Raw genomic sequence first — 22335 nt, forward strand, 5'->3', positions numbered from 1 at the left:
TGCTTCCGTCCCCTCCCCTATTCCCTTCCGTACCCTCCCCTATTCCCTTCCCTACCCTCCCCTATTACCCCTTAAAAGGCCGGCAACGCACCTGCAGCTCTTCTGATGCTGCGAGTGTCCATGGGCGACGGAAGTTGCTTTCCATCAGGTGACCCGTTTGCTCGTTTGCCCCCTTATCTCATAAAAAAAAAAAAAAAAAAAAAAGATGATGGGAGCCCACTTCACATAATCTATACTACACGGTAATGTACACTAATAATATATTTACAGAGGAGCAGGTCTTTTGTACGCCGTATCATTTCATCCGGGAACCGGAGCATTAATTATGATGACGTAATTAAGGCGGACGTAACGCTAACAGTATTTCCGGTGGTTAATACTTGATGGAGGTTGTTATGACGAGATTAACTACACACGGCAGACATCTTGAATTTTCCGAGGTGCCTGTTTAAATAAATAAGAACCATTAATAATTACCGTAAGCCTGATGAAGTGCTTCGGATTCAATTACATACGTTCTCCGGAATTTCAGCCATTAATAAAAATATATTTCCTTTGCTTTGTTTGCATCTGTATAATATTATATACAGGTGAAACAAAATAAAGTTATTATACTTTTGGGTATAAAATTATAGTTATTATACGTCTCTTGTATAGAGTTTCTTGAGAAAGTAGCAGTGCTGAAACAGTTTCTATACACACATTAATAACATGGTCTTTAGAATCATTGGCTTCTGATGCTAACTTTCAGTAAAATCTAAAGATTCCGTGTAGTGTCCAGTAGCTGTCCCAGTTACTGTTTTAATGAAAATCAACACTGTAATCCCTAAACACTTCAATTTATGTCTATTTGTAGTTTGTGTTCGAACTGATTTGGCGTAGTTTGATTTTAGTTAAATATACATTATACAGGTAACAAATAAACTATTTTGAGTAATTGCTGTTATTAGATTCATATTCGGTTAAACTAATACAAATATTAATTACTACTTGTTCGTTTATTCTGTCTATTCAAATTTAGGTTTCAAAATTCATCATTTAATTACAAATACAACTAACTAAACAGGTTTAAACACGAGTTTTAATCAACCTGATAATTATTTAATAGAACATTCTCTTAAATAATGATGAGAAATCTACATAGCTTTCATTTTTGCCAAGTCGCAAAGATGAATAAAGGTAAATAAATGACGAGATATTCTTAAATCTTACATGATTAAAAATGATCACACCTTCTAGTTTTGTAACGTCAGGCTATTTATTTTAAACCCATCTTCAGTTTTTATTATTATGCGTAGGTACTTGGTAAAACTCTATAAAATTCAAATTAATTTCACCAGCACTAAGTATGTTCGGCTATAATACTGAACTAGCTATTTCACCGAGCTTTGCTTGGTATACGATAAAACACGAATAAAATGACATTTTCTAAAAATGATTCCTAGCCAGATCGATTTATTGCCCCCGAAACCCCCTATATACTAATGAGAATCGTTGGAGTCGATTCTGAGATTATATATATAAATATATATATTTACAAGAATTGCTCGTTTAAAGATATAAGATATACGAGAATGCAGGGGCCTGCGCTTAGACTAGTGCGTCAATATTTAATTGCTGCGACAGTGCGCTCGGGCTTCACATGTACAATCCTGTACAATATATTATTTCTTTTGTTGTATTTTTTTAAAGTAGTTCAAAGTGGCCAATACACGCAAAAATGTGTTAGTCTGTATTTCTTAATTTAACAGTTTTGGTATTGGTAACATTATCTATATTATCAAAATCAATGACCCTAATACGAGTATTATTATTACACTAAACGTTCCACGCGGCTTTGCCCGCGTCAATAAGGAATTTTACAGACAAATTAGCCCAGAAAAATATCCTATGACTTTTGCCGTTTTTCCACATTTTCCTCTGTTTCTTATCTCTTAGCGTAATGACATAAAGCCTTCCACGATAAATGAAATAATTTTTCAAAAATGAAAATGAAATTAACGCGTTCAATTAAACAAATTCTTCATATTTATAATTATATTATTACTAGAGATATTATGTATATTGTTTAATATTCTTAGGCTTTTAACGTTGTTAGTGGCGGCCGAAAAGGAAGATCTTCCGACCGAGCGAGATAGCATGCTCGGTCAGGCCGAAGCCCACTGACGTCATTTCAGACGTTGTATATATCTTGCCGTTCTCCGAAACTTCGATAGCGCGATGCAGGAATATTAGGCGAATTGTGGGTACCGCCACAGGATCTAGTTCCAATGTGATGAATGAATGTGTCTCATGTCGGCTGCTGGTGTGAACTGACCCTACGATAGACTTACGACACGGCAGTCGGCACTTTTTTAAATACTAGACAAAAAATACAAAGCAAGTGGCAGAAACTTTTTAACGTACACTAAGAAATCTAGAATATTAAAGTCTACGATACTTGATGCTGCCTCTAGAGACACTCGAAGAAATGCTGTAGTCTAAGTGGCTACTTGCTCTTACTAATGAAATGATTTTATATTCTAAGAATAATTGAAATATCTCGTGTTTTATTTCACTGTAGTCCTTGAGGCTCTTTAATGAACTGCGATCCATAATGAATACAATTGCAAACGACTTGCAGCGTACCTTCTTGAGTTAAGACAATAATATTACAATTTTTGCATCCAATTTGCTGTCTTGAAGTTCCTTTGTCTAAAAAAGTGTTATTATTATCATAGTGATCAAAAATATTCATTGTAAGTACCCAACGCATTCGTAACTTTTGGCACTACGTTACATTTAGTTTTGATACCAACATTATCTTATCTTATATCTTTAAACGAGCAATTCTTGTATATATATATACTTAATTGGAATCTCGGAATCGGCTCCAACGACTTTCATGAAATTTAGTTTAAAGGGGGTTTCGGGGGCGATAAATCGGTCTAGCTAGGAATCATTTTCAGAAAATGTCTTTTTATTCGTGTTTTATCGATAATCGATAAACTGAAAAATATGACTCTTCCTGACATCTATTGGCGAATAATAATACCTACTATTTTGTTGGCAACTAATTGTTTTAACGACCAGTAGATGGCGTTATTAAGTAACACGAAGTCAATGAGTGTTTGCTATACCGAGCAAAGCTCGGTCATCCAGGTACTTTAGTATTACCTATTTTTAAACAAAAATTTGACTTTTTTTTAAAATAAGTATTCAGTAATCACTATCACTGACAACAGTAAACATGAACCTAATTACATAATATCTCAAGCTGAAAGCCATTTAAAGGGGTTCAGGGGCCGTACCACGAAACCGTTTTGAGACTCAAATAAGAATGCCGCGTCCCACTCTAACAAACGTGAAATGACGTTGTTAGAGTAGAACGCGGCATTCTCGTCCGATTGTTTGAGTCTCAAAACAATTTAGTAGTAGACCTACAGGCTAGAGAGCGTACTTTTACATGTTCTGTATAAGACAATTGTTATACATACCTATGCTCTCGAAAAACATAACTCCCCTTCTGACGCAGTCGGATAAAAAACGCCGTATTTTTTATATTTAGGTTACTTCACGAACCAACGAGAGTAAAAAGCATAAACTCGGTTGTCTATTTCACTTGAACAAAAACCTTTTTCGCCTTAATCTCAATACGTTCCCATGGGTTGATTGTTGAACCCGAACGGTAAATTCTGAGCCTATCTTTTTGTTTCGGATACTGATTTAGAAGTGATGTATTGTAATTGTTCGAAATCCCGTTTCGGTTGCGGTCGAAAAGTTATCTAGTTATTTGAATAATAAATCTTTACAGCTCTATCTAAACTAATTGTTAGATTCAGAGAGCAAATTGGCGGTCTTACCGCTTTAAGCGGGTTTTCTACAAGCTTATTTTATAGACATTTGTCTATAAATTTAAAACGTGCGTTCAAGTTGATCTCAATCGAAAAGCTAATTAGTATATACCGTCAGAGAAATTTAAATAGCAGGCAAATGGCGACCTACGTTAATTGTATGGGTTATGTCAAGTTAATGTTAGTCTTGTGATCTATTATATAATTATACAGGGTGTAACAAAAATAAGTGATAATACTTTAGGGTGTACGTACGAGTTCACTGTGAAAGTAGCCGTGCTGAAAGACGAAATTGTTTTTTCACTTTTGTATGGGCAAGGGCGAGCGTCACGAGTTTCCCCAAACATAAGTGAAAAAAAATTTTGGTCATTCAGCGCTGCTACTTTCACGGTGAACTCTCTACAAGGAACACCCTAAAGTATTATCACTTAATTTTGTTACCCCCTGTATCAATAAAATAACAATCATCAAAAACATTTTAGTTCATAATATTTTCAAAAATGGTAAAGAACGATTTGCAAAATATGTAAAGAAATCAATCGACCATCATTTTTTTCCTATAAATAGGTAAATAATCAACGTTGAAAGCGCAGATAGCGTCACTTATTAGTATAATAGTGCGCTTCATTACGACGGAGTGGTTGGCGGTCGATTATGAACGAATACACCTCATTAGCTCGTGCGGCTTGCCGGCTTAGCTGCTAATTAACGAGTATTTATGGATTTTTATACACGCAGCTAAACGTCGAAATGTGATATAAAGTTGGCGAGAATAAGTTTTCTAAATATGAGTAAGTATTTAGAAATAGTTTTACTACCTTATACTATAAAACTTTCAAAACTAACTCGATATAATAGTTTCAGTTTTAAATTCTATAAACTCTAGCGACAAATATTACAATCGCACGCACAGTGAATAGTGACCAACCCTTACACCAGGAGCGGTCGCAGCCAGAAATTTTGGAGGGGGGGGGGGGGGGGTCACTCACTAGTCACTACACTAATTTATCGCTGTAGGATAACGAGAACTTTCCTTTTATTATTTAGCAAGATTTTAAGATTTTTCAATTTGGCCTTAGATTTCCTCTGTGACCCCCCCCCCCCCCCCTCCCCCCTTCGGACAGTGCCTGCCTTATGCAATATTAAATATTGTATAATATAGTTTTGTACCCAAGCCAACTTGTTGTCCCATGACTCACCTGGGCTTGTCATCGTCCTCAGAGTACAACTCCAGGAGAAAGTGCTGAGGCAGGCCGCCGTCGAAGCCTGCCACGCACGAGACCTCCACCGAATCCGCTGTCTGGTTCCACAACGTACAGTTGCGGAGAGCGTGCGGTTTACCTGTAGAAGCAGTCTTGGATCACGTGACTGATATCAGAGGGTCAGCTAAAGAAATTGTTTCTTTTCAGGTACAGCGGGGCTAAAGTGGTCGCTTTGAAGAATCGTGATATGAATCATAATATTATGATTCATTCATGAACGTGGGAGAGCCATGCTTCGACACGAATGGGCCGGCTTGACCGGAGAAATACCACGTTCTCAAAGAAAACCGGCAAAGAAAGTGGATGAGTTTACCGGAGGCCCAATCCCCTATCCTTTTCCCTTCCCATCCCTACCCTCCCCTATTACCCTATTCCCTCTTAAAAGGCCGGCAACGCACCTGCAGCTCTTCTGATGCTGCGAGTGTCCATGGGCGACGGAAGTTGCTTTCCATCAGGTGACCCGTTTGCTCGTTTGCCCCTCTTATTTCATTAAAAAAAAAAAACTAAAATCGCAAAATGCAACTCTGCTTGCAATTCATTTCTGTATTTTTGTACTGATTTGACATTTGTCAGTTTGACAGTTTTGACAATTCATTTGCTGAAAATTGAGAGGAATTGCTAAATGTGACCATTTTAGCCCCGCAGGCCTTGATTCACAATTCATTGTTCGACTCGACACGCCAAGCCAATAAGCGCGCGCCACGTCTGGCGTTGGTCAATAACCGCGAAGTAATTTTCGAACGTGGAGCCATCCAGCAGAACTTTCTAAATATAAAAATGGGATCTCTTACCAGCAGCGACCATCTGGAAGACGCACGGGGCGAGTTGTGTGCCCACCTCGTTTGACGCTGAACACGACAGCGTCCCGTAATCCAAGTCAGCCACTGGTGTGTATCTAGAGGGAAACGTCAGCTTATAAGTTCATTAAAAATATAATAACCACATACCGATATACGAGTAAGTACCACCAAAAATATGCTGTTTTTGGACCGAATTGTCATTTCAGAAATTTTAATTTCAATATTCTAGACTTTTTTTAAATATTAACAGAACTCTATTTATACTATCAGACGTTATGAGTGGGTTGCAACTTGCACCAGAGGCGTGATTATAGTTACAGTAATGGTCAAAGTTATGGTTATAGTTAAGGATAACTTTAACCTTAAGTTTAACCACAGACTTTGATAGATGTCTGTTGCATTTATTTTTTTATTAAAACTACAGTTCATGGGACAGAGAGTATAAAAAATTGAATTAACCGTAAAAATCGACGGAAAAAATATTTGTTATAACAACACTTTGAGCCATAGTAAATTTTCACGAATGGTAATCGTTAATTAAGGCGTCCTTAACCAAAGATTTGACATCTTGCACTGTAGTTATAGTTAAAGTTCAAGTTACAGTTATAGTTAAAGTAAGTTGGTGCAACCCACCCTTAGTAAAGTAATAATAATAATTTATTTATTTTTCTCACCACAATAATAATATTACACTTATATCATTAATTCATTACAATAAAAGAAATTCAGAGTTTGTGGGGAGACTGGAGTCTCAAACTAAGCAGTGTCCTGCTTGTATTTTAAGACACCAGGCGTCCATCAATATTGAATATACATTTAACATTTCTAAAACTTGTAATATATTATAAATTATAATAGTTTATATTTTATTAGTATTAAGCATGCGTCTGTGTGTGTGTGCGTGCGTGCGTGTGTGTGTGTGTGTGTGTGTGTGTGTGTGTGTGTGTGTGTGTGTGTGTGTGTGTGTGTGTGTGTGTGTGTGTGTGTGTGTGTGTGTGTGTGTGTGTGTGTGTGTGTGTGTGTGTGTGTGTGTGTGTGTGTGTGTGTGTGTGTGTGTGTGTGTGTATTAAATACGTTTATAATATAATATTTTTCTTTTATTTTATCAGGATTTATATTATGTATGTTGAAAAAGTTGTACATTTAGAAATTAAATTACGTTAGTTATTATTTGAATTAATTAGATTTTCAGTTTCATTATAATTAAGGTTCAAGAGCCATTGTGTTACAGTTTGTTTGCAATTTCTTTTTGTTTGAGGATAGATGTTCAAAATTTTATTCGCTTGATTATACAGAGTTTTACACAAATAAGTATTAAACTGAATGTGTTTTACAGAAGTCTATTTATAATTCGTTAAGTTGATGATGACTTGAATTTCTACAACACTCAACGCTCACACTGTCTGAGTCAACACACTCAAACACTGTTTTGAGCAACATACTCACTTGAGACTAGACGCGCTGCCGTTGGAGGTGTATCTGTCTGCAGCGACGTCGAGCGTCTCCCCCGAGTTATTGAACTTCCACTTGAAGACCGCGGCCGGGGGGTCCGCGTCCACCTCGCATACTATGGGCACGGACTCCCCCCGTGCTGCGCCCACCACCGTCACGCCGATGCCGCTGCGGCAAGACGGCGCATCTAAAATACGAACGTGTTGAAATTGTGGTCGCTTACAACAAACTAGATGACGCCCGCAACTCCGTTGCGCCAAAATTCGTTTATCACGCAGGTACATTTTCCCAGGACAAAAAGTATCCTATGTCCTTTCCCGGGACTCAAAGTATCTTCATATTAATTTTCAGCAAAATTGGTTCAGCGGTTTGGGCGTGTAGAGGTAACAGACAGACAGACAGACACACTTTCGCATGTAGCATCGCAGTATAGATATTGGTTACTGAGGATTATCCGTTCTTCACACATGTCGGACTTTGCTTACTTTTCCGCTGCACTAACTTACGGCAGGATATCTTTTTTTTTTTTTTTTATGAAATAAGGGGGCAAACGAGCAAACGGGTCACCTGATGGAAAGCAACTTCCGTCGCCCATGGACACTCGCAGCATCAGAAGAGCTGCAGGTGCGTTGCCGGCCTTTTAGAGGGAATAGGGTAATAAAGGAGGGTAGGGATGGAAGGGAAGGGAAGGGAATAGGAGAGGGTAGGGAAGGGAATAGGGTAGTGGATTGGGCCTCCGGTAAACTCACTCACTCGGCGAAACACAGCGCAGGCGCCGTTTCACGCCGGTTTTCTGTGAGAACGTAGTATTTCTCCGGTCGAGCCGGCCCATTCGTGCCGAAGCATGGCTCTCCCACATATAAAAATATCAAGCTACGAAACAGTAGGCCTACTACGAAACAGTAGGCCTACTACGAAACCGTTTTGAGACTCAAACATCGAATGAAAATGCCGCGTCCTGCTCTAACAACGTCATTTCTCGTTTGTTAGAGAAGGACGCGGCATTCTCGTACGATTGTTTAAGTCTCAAAACGGTTTCGTGGTACGGCCACAGAGTCGCTGGGATTTTGGTGTACATTGCAGATGATTGGCACTCGTAGTCACGCCGCTGTAAGTATATCTAACAATGTACTATCGGATCGGGATACAACGGATCGGGAAACTATGATGGTCATCAGTCAATAGCAGACAATGGCGCTAGCTCGCCCAACTTGGTAACACGATGATGGAGCATCTGTGAATTACTACTATCAATGCCAGAACAGATGCCTGCACTCTGCGCACCGTAGTAATCGATCTAATATTTAATAGTGTTGTATGTCTTTTTTTAATGAAATAAGGGGGCAAACGAGCAAACGGGTCACCTGATGGAAAGCATCTTCCGTCGCCCATGGACACTCGCAGCATCAGAAGTGCTGGAGGTGCGTTGCCAGCCTGTTAAGAGGGAATAGGGTAATAGGGGAGGGTAGGGAAGGGAAGGGAAGGGAATAGGGGGGTAGGGAGGGGAATAGGGTAGGGGATTGGGCCTCCGGTAAACTCACTCACTAGTCACTCGGCGAAACACAGCGCAAGCACTGTTTCATACCGGTTTTCTGTGAGAACGTGGTATTACTCCGGTCGAGCCGGCCCATTCGTGCCGAAGCATGGCTCTCCCATGTATTAAGTGTTGTATGTCGAATGAAAATCCTTACTAAATTATCTCCATATTTAAAAGTATTTCGCTCGTAGTATTTTATTGAAGTGACTAAATAACTATATCACCATGGCAACGTCCATCGCTATCCCGTCGCACAAACATAGTCGCCGTCAGTCTCGAGTTGTAATAATTTACTATTATTTTTTCAACAAATGCACTTATCGATATAAAAAGTACCCAGTAGCCGATTCTCAGACCCACTGAATATGCATATAAAAGGTTAAAATCAGTAAAGCCGTTTCGGAGGAGTACGCGGCCTAACATTGTGACACGAGAATTTTGTTTTTAATTTTGTTATACTCTTTATAACTATATTTATAAAGAGTATAACAAAGATAAAACACGTGCCATTGAAGAAAATAATAAATATTTATTCTAGGGATATTTTATATAAATAAAATAACATATTGTTCAAGTTCAAGTTATTCACATCCTAGCGGTTGAACATAATATTATATAATAGAAAATATATAAAAACTCTATTTGTAAGTCTTATCGCGTAGGTAAAAATATCTAAGGTCTCCAAAAAATATTTTCTAGAAAATGCGGTGGCGTAACTGTCTCTTAAACGTACCTTCATATATTTTGATGGGTTAGAGAGCCAATTTGTTTTTATTTTGTACCGTGTTCTGACAACTTTATTTGTGTATAAGAATAAAATTAATATTGTTGGTAAATCATAATTTGGTAAATCTGTATATTTAAAACTCAAATGTGACTGACTGATTGACATAGTTATCTATCAACGCACAGCCCAAACCACTGGACGGATCGGGCTGAAATTTGGCATGCAGGAAGATGTTATAACGTAGGCATCCGGTAAGAAAGGATTTTGATAAATTCCAACCCCAAGGAGTTCAAATAGGGGATGAAAGTTTGTATATAATAATACTTCTTAACGCGAGCTAAGCCGCGGGCAGAAGCTCGTCTATATATATAAAACTCAAAGGTGACTGACTGATTGACATAGTGATCTATAAACGCACAGCCCAAACCGCTGGACGGATCGGGCTGAAATTTAGCATGCAGGTAGATGTTGTAACGTAGGCATCCGCTAAGAAAGGATTTTGATAAATTCCAACCCCAAGGGGTTCAAATAGGGGATAAAAGTTTGTATATAATAATACTTCTTAACGCGAGCGAAGCCGCGGGCAAAAGCTTGTCGTAAATATGTTTTAACGAGAACCTGAATTTTGTGCGTCAAAATTAAGGGATCTGCTTATTAAATCAACGGCCTTTAAGCACTGAGGGTCAGGTATGTTACTTAATTATTATTATTCATACTAATATTATTTTAAATGCGAATGTTGTCTGTGTATCTTTCTGTCGGTCTATCTGTCTGTCTGCCTGTCTGTTACCTCTTCACGCCCAAACCACTGAACCGATTTTGCTGAAATTTGGCATGACTTTGAGTCCCGGTAGAGGACATATAATATGGTACTTTTTATCCCAAAAAAATGTACGGTTCCCGCGTCATAAACGAGTTTTGGCGAAACGGAGTTGCGGGCGTGATCTAGTACAAAATAATTAAACAACATAAATATTGCAAATTTTGAGTATTATGATAATAAGCAAAGTGTTATAATAATATTATTATTAATTAAACCACAATTATAACTTAAATTATAAGCACCTAATTTTAACAGTTAATAATAATTGATTATAATTTATAACAGTCAGTAAGTAACAATTAAGCAATGAATTTTAAAGTAAGCAAAGTATTATTCAGAAAATCACCTCATAAAATTTCGGTTCATTGAATAACTAATAGACCAATAATTAATATTATTATGTGAATGGAAACTTGCAATTTGCGGCTAACGATCTGCTTCGAGAAAAGACAGTGTCGCGATCACTCCTGCGACTCAGTCCGCCAGTCAGACCGACTCGATTCAACGAAATTCGAAACTTAAATCATAAAACAGTTCACGCTAATATTACAATAAATGCTTAGATATTAAAGACTTTAATTTATTGCGGAAACACGGTTAATAAAAAATAATAACGAAAGAAACGAAAAATAACGAAAAGTTAATTAAACTTCATGTCATTAGCAGAGGTTACGAAGAAGATTGAATAAGTTGAAATTAAATAATTTAAATAATTTATCTCGTTATTAGCTAAGCCTACGCAAATAAAGATGAGACAAACAATAATTAATTGCACTGAAACAAATGATGTGACTTAAAATAGTAGAAATATTTTCAGATACGATTTTAGCGATTGATCGTTTGTATGGTACCTAATAATGTGATCCACTAAGGGATTATCTACAAATTCTACAATGTTCTTTCTTAATATTATGTACATTACAATTTAATACGTTTTGTGTATGCGGCTGTCATGATAAGTTAAAATAAACAATTCTGCTTATGAGCAAGCATGCTTTGCCGAAGCAGCTTACAGGTTTGTAATATCAGTAGCTGGTACTATGAAAATTCGGCATTCAGGCCCGCTCTTAATAAACGATACCCTATATTACGAACATAGATTTACTGAGAATACTCCAACTACCCATTGAAATACGAGCACGCTAATACAGTATTAAGCAGCATCGGAATAGAGTCGTTAGTGGCATGTTCGATTTTCATGTGCGATACGTTTTTCTGTCGAATATTGGGCAATCTGGCGTAAGTGAGCGGTGACACGCGAGCTGTATCGGATATGAAGAGTATTAAACAGCTATTGGGAGGGCGGCACGCGATGTTGACAGACAGACTTTTTTATTAGCCGAGCGAAACGAATGGATATCACAAACTAATCTACTACTATCAGAGTATTTTTGCCTTTTAAAAATCGTAAACCTATTCATTATCCCTGAAAAGTGACTAGACCAGTTTTAAAACAGACAAATATGTTGTGCAAGTGTTATCTCGTGCCAAAGTGACTAAATATACGAGTACAAAAACTAAAAGTGACTCTAGCTAACAAGTGAAGTTTCAGTATAGTTAAGTTATTTGAACTCTACAAATCGATCGACAGCACGAATAATTTATTAAAAACTAAATAAAGTGACAGTGAAATGAAGCTGATGTGAAAAAACTAAAACAATATTTAATCAACAAAGAACAAAGGAAAAAAATATTGTAAAAGTGATGGTAAGCGCTAAACAAATTCAAAATAATATTACAACCGACTACCGAGTACCGAAAATTTGATCTGCAGACTCTGCAGTGGATGATAATTCGACTCGACCTGGGTTCGCTACTTAAGTCCATGATCATATTTTACTTCTTTTTTATATTTGGTCGACTTTATATACTCTACCAAATGACAAAAAATGCATGATAGCAATTATTATTATACTAAAATATATGTACAACAGAATTAGTCTTCTGGCATTGCACTTTAAGACAAAATCAAACTAACAGCGACATCTGTTATCCAGGGCGTAAACTATATACATTTAAGTACTGAAATTACACATAGAGGGCGTTGAATTACTATAGAAGAAATATAAGAACTTTAAATAACAATTTTAAGACACATTAAAACCTGAAAATGTCGAGCGAAAATATTACATTTAGGAAAAAACTTAACTACCAGTCTAAATCTATGAACTCAGATAACAGTCTATCATCTCTTAACACATCCGAGGATGAAATGCATGTGAAAAGCCTTGATCTCTCAACCGGACTATACAATGGATTAATAGATGAACTAAAAAGTGAAATAAGTGATTTAAAAATCCAATTAGAAAGTACACGAGCTGAATTAGAAAATATTATATTAGAGAAAAACGACCTTAATCGCATAATAGCACGGCAAAATCAACAAATTAGCGCTTTAAAAGAATTATGCTCCAGTCCACGTACCACACAGAAAAATAAAATTCTCTCAACTCGGAAAAAAAGTAGAAGATCCATACAAGATAACCATAGGAATATAACCGCTGACACAGAAAGCTCATTCTTCCAAAACACGGAAAATGCGTTCGACCCCTCCATTCATAAGCAGCATGGAATCGCTCAAGACTCCACTGTTTCTAAACCCGAGAAGATTATTAGCTCATCGCAGATTATGCAGAATAGCAGCTCTATTTTAAAAAATGACGCTGATTCTATAAATTCTAGTAACCAACACATCACGAGACTAAGCTCTACAGAACAAGATATTCGGTCGGAAAATACGTCCGAAAATGGATTTTGCAATTTTAATGAACAGACTATTAAACATATTTACATCATTGGAGGCGAACAATGCAAAAACCTAGCACTTAACTTAATAAAATCAAGGATAAGCAGCAAATGCCAAAAATATAAAATAATTTCGTTTATCAAGCCTGGAGCTACATCACAAGAAATTTTAAAGACAATCGCACAGTTTACTCTCACGGAAGAGGATAGAGTCATACTATCGATTGGTGAACACGACAGGAATCCACTGGAAGTCATGATAGAGCTTGGCTCAGCTCTTAAAGGTCTAATTTGTCCCTCATTTATTCTAAGTATTATAGACAATAAACAACTAAATGTAGTAAAGCTAAACAACATGATAAAAAACGTTTGTATCCACTTCCCTAAGAGTAAATTTCTTGATATTTATAAGAAAATGTTAGAAGGGAATTCGAATTATAATTTTTTTATTAAATATTGTTGCCAAGGTATTAATTTTGCAATAGACCAATTAGATTATAACTTAAAATATGTAAAAATATGTAAACATCAAAAATACAAGAATGTAAACATTTATGATTGGAAAAAATATTCATTATATAAAAATACACTAAATAGGCAAAATAAAAGGGACACATTGATTACTATACCAAATAAGCTAATTAAAGGAACTATCCCATATTATTTTCCCGTTATTAATAAAGTGGAAAAGTTTTTTCAGCCCTACTGATATGCCAGTAAACCTATTAAATATTGGCGATCAAAACAATACCTCGTCTTGTGATCTCGTAAATAGTAGTAACCTAAATAAAGCACATTCATCCATTAAAGTTTTACACCAAAATATTTCTGGGCTTCTCTCAAAATTAGACCTAATAGATGTTACGTTTTCCGAACTATTAACCCAACCAGATGTACTCTGCTTCACAGAGACGTTTTTAAACTATACAAGCATACAAAATGTTAAACTAGCAGGCTATCGCGTAGTTTCTAGCTTCTGCAGAAGTAACAATAAGAATAGAGGTGGAGTCTGTCTGATTTTAAAAAACGGTATGTGCTACAGGGACCTGCCTTCCATAAGAAATAATTATGCGGAAGATAGAGTTTTTGAATGTTGCGGGATAGAAATTCCAACGTGCAATACTATTATAATAGGCCTTTACAGAACCCCCGGCTCCGACGTTATTATTTTTCTGCATAAATTGGACGTCATGCTTTTTAACCTCACAAAAAATAATAAAAAGAAACTAATTATTGCAGGCGATCTAAATATTAATATATTAAAAGTTTCTAATGCAACGAATAACCTTAAATCCTTAATAGAAAACTACAACCTTATTTTTCATATTACAGAACCGACCAGACAGCAATCATGTATCGACCATATTATTAGCAACATAAAAAATGCTTCAGGCTCCTTGTCTGAACTTCATCTTTCTGACCATAACATGGCTCAAATATTAGATATACCAGTTATGCGTAAAAATACTCTACCTTCGACTTACTTTATTTATACAAAAGACTACTGTAAAGAAAACATGGAAAAGTTTCGACGCTACCTAAGCTGTCTGTCTTTCCGTTGTGTACTTGAGACGAAAGATATAAATAAAGCGTTGGACTCTTTTTATGACGACTTTACTCTACTATATAATTTGTGTTTTCCCCAAAAAATAATAAAAAAATCGATTGAATACAAAACACCTGTCTGGATAACAAAAGGTATAAAAGTAAGTTGTAAAACTAAAAGAAAGCTCCGCTTCGCATATTACAGAAACAAAAACAATGTGACTAAACTTAGATACCAGACATACTCTAAATTGTTACGTAAAAGTATGTTACAGTCACAAAGAATTTCTAATGACAACTTTTTAACAACATCTAAAAACAAGTGTAGAGCGTCATGGAATATTATTAATAGACAAACTACTGACAAATGTAATATTGACCTGATAAAAAGAATAAAAAATAAAAATAATGACATAATAACTAGCCCCTTTGACATAGCTAACGAATTCAATGATTATTTTATAAATTTAACTAATAATAAAAGAGAAATTGACAATTTACCCAATACTAATACTACGTTTATTCCAAATTCTATTTTTCTGACTCCTTGCAGCGATAAAGAAATTTATGACGCCATTAATAGCCTAAAAAATACAAAATCCGAAGGATACGACGGACTGTCTACAAAGGTAATAAAGTATTGCAAACGTGAAATTACGCCCATAATAACCTACTTGGTGAATCTTTCATTTGAAACAGGAAGATTCCCAGATCGATTTAAGACTTCGATAATAAAACCTTTATTTAAGAAAGGCGATAAATGTAAATTAGAAAACTATAGACCAATAACACTTATACCTATACTGTCAAAAATTTTTGAAAAGTTAATGCACAAGCGGCTTACATCCTTTTTAAATAAACATAAAATCATAAAAGAAGAACAGTTTGGCTTTCAAAAAAATAAAAGTACTGTCTCAGCAGCATCCACATTGATACGCAATATACTTATTAATATTAATAACAATAAATCAGCTATCTGCATCTTCTTTGACATGTCTAGGGCTTTTGACTTCGTGTCACATACGTTGTTAATAAGGAAATTGAATAATTTAGGCATCAGAGGTCCTGCCTTGAGTTGGCTTGAGTCGTACTTATCTGACCGAAAACAATACACAGAAATTAAGTACATTCGTGACAAAAAGTTTTTAACGTCCAAAAAATCAAAACTTAAAATTAATAGAGTAGGTGTTCCTCAGGGAAGCGTCCTAGGACCACTTTTATTTCTACTCTATATAAATGATTTTCCAGAAATAACGAAATTTATATGTACACTTTTTGCGGATGACATATCTATTCTCATGAACAATTGTAGAGATATTAAAACTGAAATAAATAAATTAATCAAAAAGGTAATTGATTGGATGAATAATAATAATTTAAATCTTAATTTGACAAAAACCAACTATATTGAATTTAAAAGTGGCAGAACCAAGTCAGTTAGCTCCTCACTATTCGATAATGAAAATATCAAAAGAACAACACAAACCAAATTTCTCGGTTTACATATTGATGAAAATTTGAATTGGAAGGCTCATATCGAATATGTATGTGCCAGATTAAATAGGTTCGTTTTCGTTCTAAATAGGCTCAGACAAGTAGCGACTCTACAAACGGTCCTGGCGGCCTATCACGGCTATGTCGCTTCAGTTTTGCGGTACGGCTTATCGCTTTGGGGTAATTCTACGGACATAGACAAAGCCTTCATCGCTCAAAAAAAATGTATTAGAGCTATATGTGGTAAGCCACCATATGATTCGTGTAAACCGCTATTTAAAAAATTAAAACTGTTAACTTTACCGAGTTTGTACATCTATGAATTAGTAAATTATACTAAGTTAAACTATCATAGTTTTAAAGAAGCTCGTGACATTTATCCCCGCAATACAAGAAATCCCGACCGACTAGTGTTAGATGTGGTTCCCAAAACAACCTTATACCAAAAACAATTTTATGCCATGTGCATAAAAACATACAATGCGATTCCATCGACCCTTAAATGTTTGCCATACAACAAATTTAAAAGGGAAATCATAAAATGGTTGTTAAGTAAAAACTTCTACTCAGTCAAAGAGTTATTTAATAGTAAGGCTGAATGAATCTTATAATCATTTTGACATAATTTTATAATATTAAACTTTTAACTAATTATATTATATTATTGTATTTTAATGATTGACATTGACATATTAATCTTGTAACTTAAACTAAATTTATTATTCTTGACATTGCTGTATTTATTGTAATTGTATAATTGTAACTGTCCTACTGTATTCTAAAAATGTTATGCAGTTATTACTAACTGTTATTTTAATAATTTTATGGAATGATTTTTATTGTTTTTTCTGAATATTTTCACACAGACTGCCTTGTATTATTAGTTAAATGTTGTTAGATTCTATGACTTTTAAAATATTTGCATGCTATCTTCATAGTTAAAAGTGTAAGACCTGACCAATGAACTTATGTGAACATCTAATGTACCACTTTTAATGCAAATAAATGATTGATTGATTGATTGATGATTGATTGAGATCGTGATAGTCGTCTACGTTTCAAATACTGTAGATTCATTACATTGTCTGTGAGGTGCTAACCTATTCTGTACCCGTTCCTATCATGCCAAATAAATAGGAGAGGAAATTATTATCTTTTTCCTCAACATCAAAACTCACTCAACATTCGATTCAATCTTTTATATAAACTCGAATAAACACCATCATTAAGCGAGCATTAAATTTCCTCTATCACACCCACTTCATTATCTTTTGTTGAATTCCGTACAATCAAATTTATATTAATTAGCGGATTATTTCAAAGGTCTCAAGAAACGTAATTTTGTATTAGCATTATTTCGGAATCAAAGATTATTTTACAATAGGGTGCCGTTTGGGCAGAGGAAACGTTTCCACCGGGAGATTAATTAGGAAGTAATTCTGAGTAATTTGGTTACATCTGACAAACCCAAAATAGATGTCATTTACATTAATCTCAGCTAACAATAAGAGTGTGCTACAATGGATTTTAGGATTAAATATTATCCTGTAAACTCAGATACCTTTAAATTTTAATGTCATTAAAGATTTTCGCATGATATTAAAATATATTAATTTTACCATGACTAATAAGTATTTAACTGTATCAAATTAAACCTATTAAGTCATTTGACGACCTCTGCGGCTCACTTGGTGGGCTGTTGGTAGCTCAAGCCGGGGGTCGCGGGTTCGAATCCCGCCGACGGAACAAAAAGTTCTCAAAGTTCCTGGGTCATCCAGGATGTGTATTAAATATGTGTATTGTTACTATTATTATTAGCCTATAGTGTCCCACTGCTGGGCAAATGCCTATACCAAATATGTGTATGATATAATAAAAATATTAAATATAATATGTATAGGATAAAAGTATCAAATATATTTCCATTGTCTGGTACCCGTAACACAAGTCCTTCAGGTACTTACCACGGGGCCAGACTGACGTGGTGAAGCGTCCATAGATATTATTTACATATTTTTAAAAATAAAGTAATAAATACAACGAGTACATGTTTATAAATGTACGGTTACAAAAATAACATGTAGTATGATAACGTAGCAGCAGTAAATTCACCATCACCTAAAATATTAAAAATACAAGCGACTTTTCCGGACGCATTAAACATTCGGCAGTTATCACACGGTCCTATTCAAATAAAACATTCCGTAGTTGTGACACGTTAGTTCTAAATTTAAATAAATTGCAGCCATGTTTCAGGCACAATCATGTATAGTGGCAATTGGGAATATGGCTGAAGTCTCACATCAGCGTGACCCCGCATTGCGGCTGTTTCATTATTAATCGGGGTTCGTCCGCAACAAAATACTTCCTTGGCCTAATTCTTGACTCGCACCTGGGATCCCGGCTTTGATCATATTCATGAGACCAGTCGTCTCCCCGGATGCCGACAGGGATTTTATGTACGACACGCATTTTTCACCTGATGCTTCCCCATGTGCATTACCCAGCATATTATTGACGAAAAATGGGGAAACGTAGGTGAATGAAATTTTGCACAGTTATAGTTTATATGGTGAAGGAGTGCATCGAGCTAATATTATTTTGAAATTATGCTTTTATCATACATTTTTTTAATAAATAAAACGTTACACACACTACAACACACACACTACAAAAATGACAGATTTTTGAATGACAAGCCTACATACATACGAATTATACTCTTTTATTTATGGTTGAAGTCTGTTGACAACAAGGTGAACAAATTGAAAATGGATTATAGTTTTATTTTTTATATTGAATCTTAGATACTATTAGACAATGCTTACACGGCCAGTCTGAGATCAGCTCAGCAGAGACATGAGTTGAAAAAAATATGATAAAGTCAATATTTTTTCACAAAATATAAGTAGTTCTCCTAATGTCGTTGAAATTAAGGTCGAATTTCGACCATTGGGCGATCTCTAGTATAAGTTATTTAGAGTTGCTTACGAGTATAATTGCGTTCAGATCGTATTCTATATTAAGTGCTACGCGCTACGACGGTGCTACGAAAATCGTGGCACTAATAAGTTCGTATTTTGATCTCAAATATTATAAAGTAAACAAAAGAAATCAATAAATATTATTTCATCAGTCGTAAGGTCTTCAAAATGTGATGAGAAGCCTATACGAATAGACTTAAGGTAAGTGCATAATATTATGACGAGACACAGTGTGGCTGGTCGTATTTTCTATGCACAATAAACATTGACCCATGGTACACTCGGTGACATGCCGGTTAAATGTTGCCTGCCTCACTGCGCCCCGTCATGTGTGCTTACCTTTTTAGGAACTCAACGCTATCCATCCATACTTCCATACTAATATTATAATATTAATATTTCAAACTAAAATTATATAATTATTATTACCTCTTAACGCCCAAACTAATAAACCTATATTGCTGTTTGGTATGGATAATGGAGATACTTCAAGTTTCGGGAAAGGACATAGGATACTTTATATACCGAAAAAATGAACGGTTCCCGCACGATAAACGAATTTTGGCGCAACAAAGTTGCGGGCGTCATCTTGTCGTTAATATAATGTGAAACCACGTACATTTGACCCTGAAGTGCAGCTCGTTGGAGACGGTCTCGCCCTCGGCGTTGAGCGCGGAGCAGGCGTATCGGCCGCTGCTGTGCCGCGTCACCTTCTGCAGCACCAGACTCTGGTTGCTGTGGAACACGCGGGCTGACGCGTTGTGCGCTAACGGCCGATCCTGAAAAAACAATTTGGTTTGCAGATATTCGACAGGCTTAAGCACAAGTGCTGATTGTGGGAGAGCTATCTACCTATGGCTGGTTTTATCGCTAAGCGTTTCGGCAGCGTTTGGCGCTTAGCGATAAAACCAGCCCAATATTTTTCATTTCTATTCTCTGTATCAAAACATGGCGTATTGTTAACATTAATGCCTCAGTCTGTTGAAATAACATTCTTATTGTGTGTTACTTCTCACGAGTGTCTGATAAAAATGTGAAACAATATAAAAACAAGAGTCACTTTAAACCGTAGGTAGTGAAGTTGCCAACCAGGACAATATGATTATTAACACAAAAGCAACCCCCATTAACGTGGACAAAGCCGCGCCCCGGACAAAGCGAGTTGAAGGACTGATTATTTCTTGTTTCTAACAAAAGCATTTCTAATTATTAGAGTAGATAAGTGAGGCGCGATATTTAGATGAATCCGGCCGGAGGAAGTCCCTAATTTTGGGTAGCTATTATAATTTTTTTGGTGATTTGACAAAATTTAACGAAAATCCGCAGCTTTGTTCGGACGTGACTTTCGACGTCCTTCTTCAAGCTAGTAGCAACTGGGAAGGTTTTATTTTGTAATATTTTCTTGTTCTACCGTAAAATTTCGTTAATTACATCATAAAAAAATATTTTATGAATTTGTTAAAATGTCATGTGTTGAGCAATTCGTTCTTAGATAATGTTATAAAAATCAGCCAAGTGCGAGTCAGACTCGCGCATAAAGGGTTTCGTACGGAGGCTAAACAAATGAATTATATAAATTTATTTTATATTAATTTTATCATTAAATTACAAGCAAAAAAGCACGTTTGTTGTATGGGAGCCCCCTTAAATATTAACTAATTTTATTTTGCATTTAGTATTCATTGTTATAGCGGCAATAGAAATACACAATTTGTGAAAATTTTAGAAGTCTAGCTGTAGCGCATCTCGAGATACAGCCTGTAGACGCCCAGACAGACAGACAGAAGTCTCCGTAATAGGATCCCGTTTTTACCCTTCGGGTACGGAACCCTGACAATTATGTGCAAATACTAAAATACGTAAACAAGTAAAGTGCTTTTTTCATTTCTGAATTTATTTTATCGGTACGTTAAACGTTTGTCAAAACATTTCTAGATAAAATGAAATTCTCAGAGTTAAAAATATAAGAATTCATAATTTCCTGTAACAATATTAATATCCTGTGGGAACGTAGCGACTCACGGGATGAAACTGTCTTTCATATTTCCATTGCGGTGAGTCCAGGATACCTAGTTATTGAAAATATTTCCTGGATTTCATATTGAGTTTCATATAGCAAGAGGTACCTAATATGCTTGGATGTGAGTAACATGAGACTAAATCGAAATTAATTTTCCATTTCCCTTGCATAGAAGTAGTTTTGGCATCGTAATTTATTCTATATGCTTAGTAAAATACTCAATTTCACATCAAAGTTTGTAGCTATGAGAATCAGACCAACAATAATTATTAATATTTTGCCAAAAATTTTGTAGCTAACATATTATTATTTTTAACTGTTTACTGATTTTTTAGGCATTTTTTTATATTTAACGGGAATAAATTGAAACATAAGTATGTAACCCCTTCTGTTTTATACAAGTCGTTGCAATAACATTTTAAAGCGTTGACAATTGACATAAAAGTTACATTAAAATAATGCACACTTAAGACCCCTTTAAAAATATGCTTTCGGAGTACCCTCTGCTTTTGCCGCAGTGAATAAAATTTAAAATAATTGTACAATTTATTCGCAAATGTCACAGTTAATTAGAACTAAACAATGGACCCGGGTCTCCCCCGGTTCCGACTTCATTAGCGCTAATGAAATTTCCCGATGTACCGGCGACAGGGCGCTCTCAAAAATATAGATAAGGGCCCTGAATATACGCCTGTGACCTATACGTATGACTGAATCTTATCTATATTTGGAGGATATACCTCATTTGTAAAGTATGATAAGTTTTACATGATAGTGCTTTTGTTGAACTAATTTATCATCTTGTTTTTGATAATATTATGAAAAGTATAATTTTAAATACTTAATGGAATCAGGCGTTACTTTGCGGAAATCTATAGTTTAAATTTAGTTTGTTATTTTTAGCAATATTTCGCGGAATATTGCTAAAAATAATAATAAACTAAATTTAAAGTTTAATTTTAGTTATAGTGCAAAATAAAACTAAGTTAAAGTATAAAATTTATAATGACAGTTACAAGAAGTAAATTAAACTTGTTTCTTTAAATTTGTCTACTGTACTTATAGTTAAAATAAATGTCGAACTAATAAAGGCATGTTAAAAGTGCACTTTAT

At 35.5% G+C, this 22335-nt stretch overlaps 1 protein-coding gene across 1 annotated transcript in view; it reads right to left on the reverse strand.

Annotated features, from left to right (window-relative positions):
• Positions 1-22335, reverse strand: part of LOC121740154 (neural cell adhesion molecule 1-B-like) — a 367043-nt gene that overhangs the window by 68806 nt on the left and 275902 nt on the right. Inside the window, exons 10-13 of the mRNA XM_042132808.1 lie at positions 19822-19981; positions 7342-7534; positions 5887-5990; positions 5033-5174 (exon numbers count right to left, since the gene is read on the reverse strand). Of these exons, the coding sequence (XP_041988742.1) occupies positions 5033-5174; positions 5887-5990; positions 7342-7534; positions 19822-19981 (599 nt within the window). The remainder of the gene's footprint in view (positions 1-5032; positions 5175-5886; positions 5991-7341; positions 7535-19821; positions 19982-22335) is intronic.

This window comes from Aricia agestis, chromosome 1, assembly GCF_905147365.1.
Source record: "Aricia agestis chromosome 1, ilAriAges1.1, whole genome shotgun sequence".
In the NCBI taxonomy this organism is placed as follows: domain Eukaryota; kingdom Metazoa; phylum Arthropoda; class Insecta; order Lepidoptera; family Lycaenidae; genus Aricia; species Aricia agestis.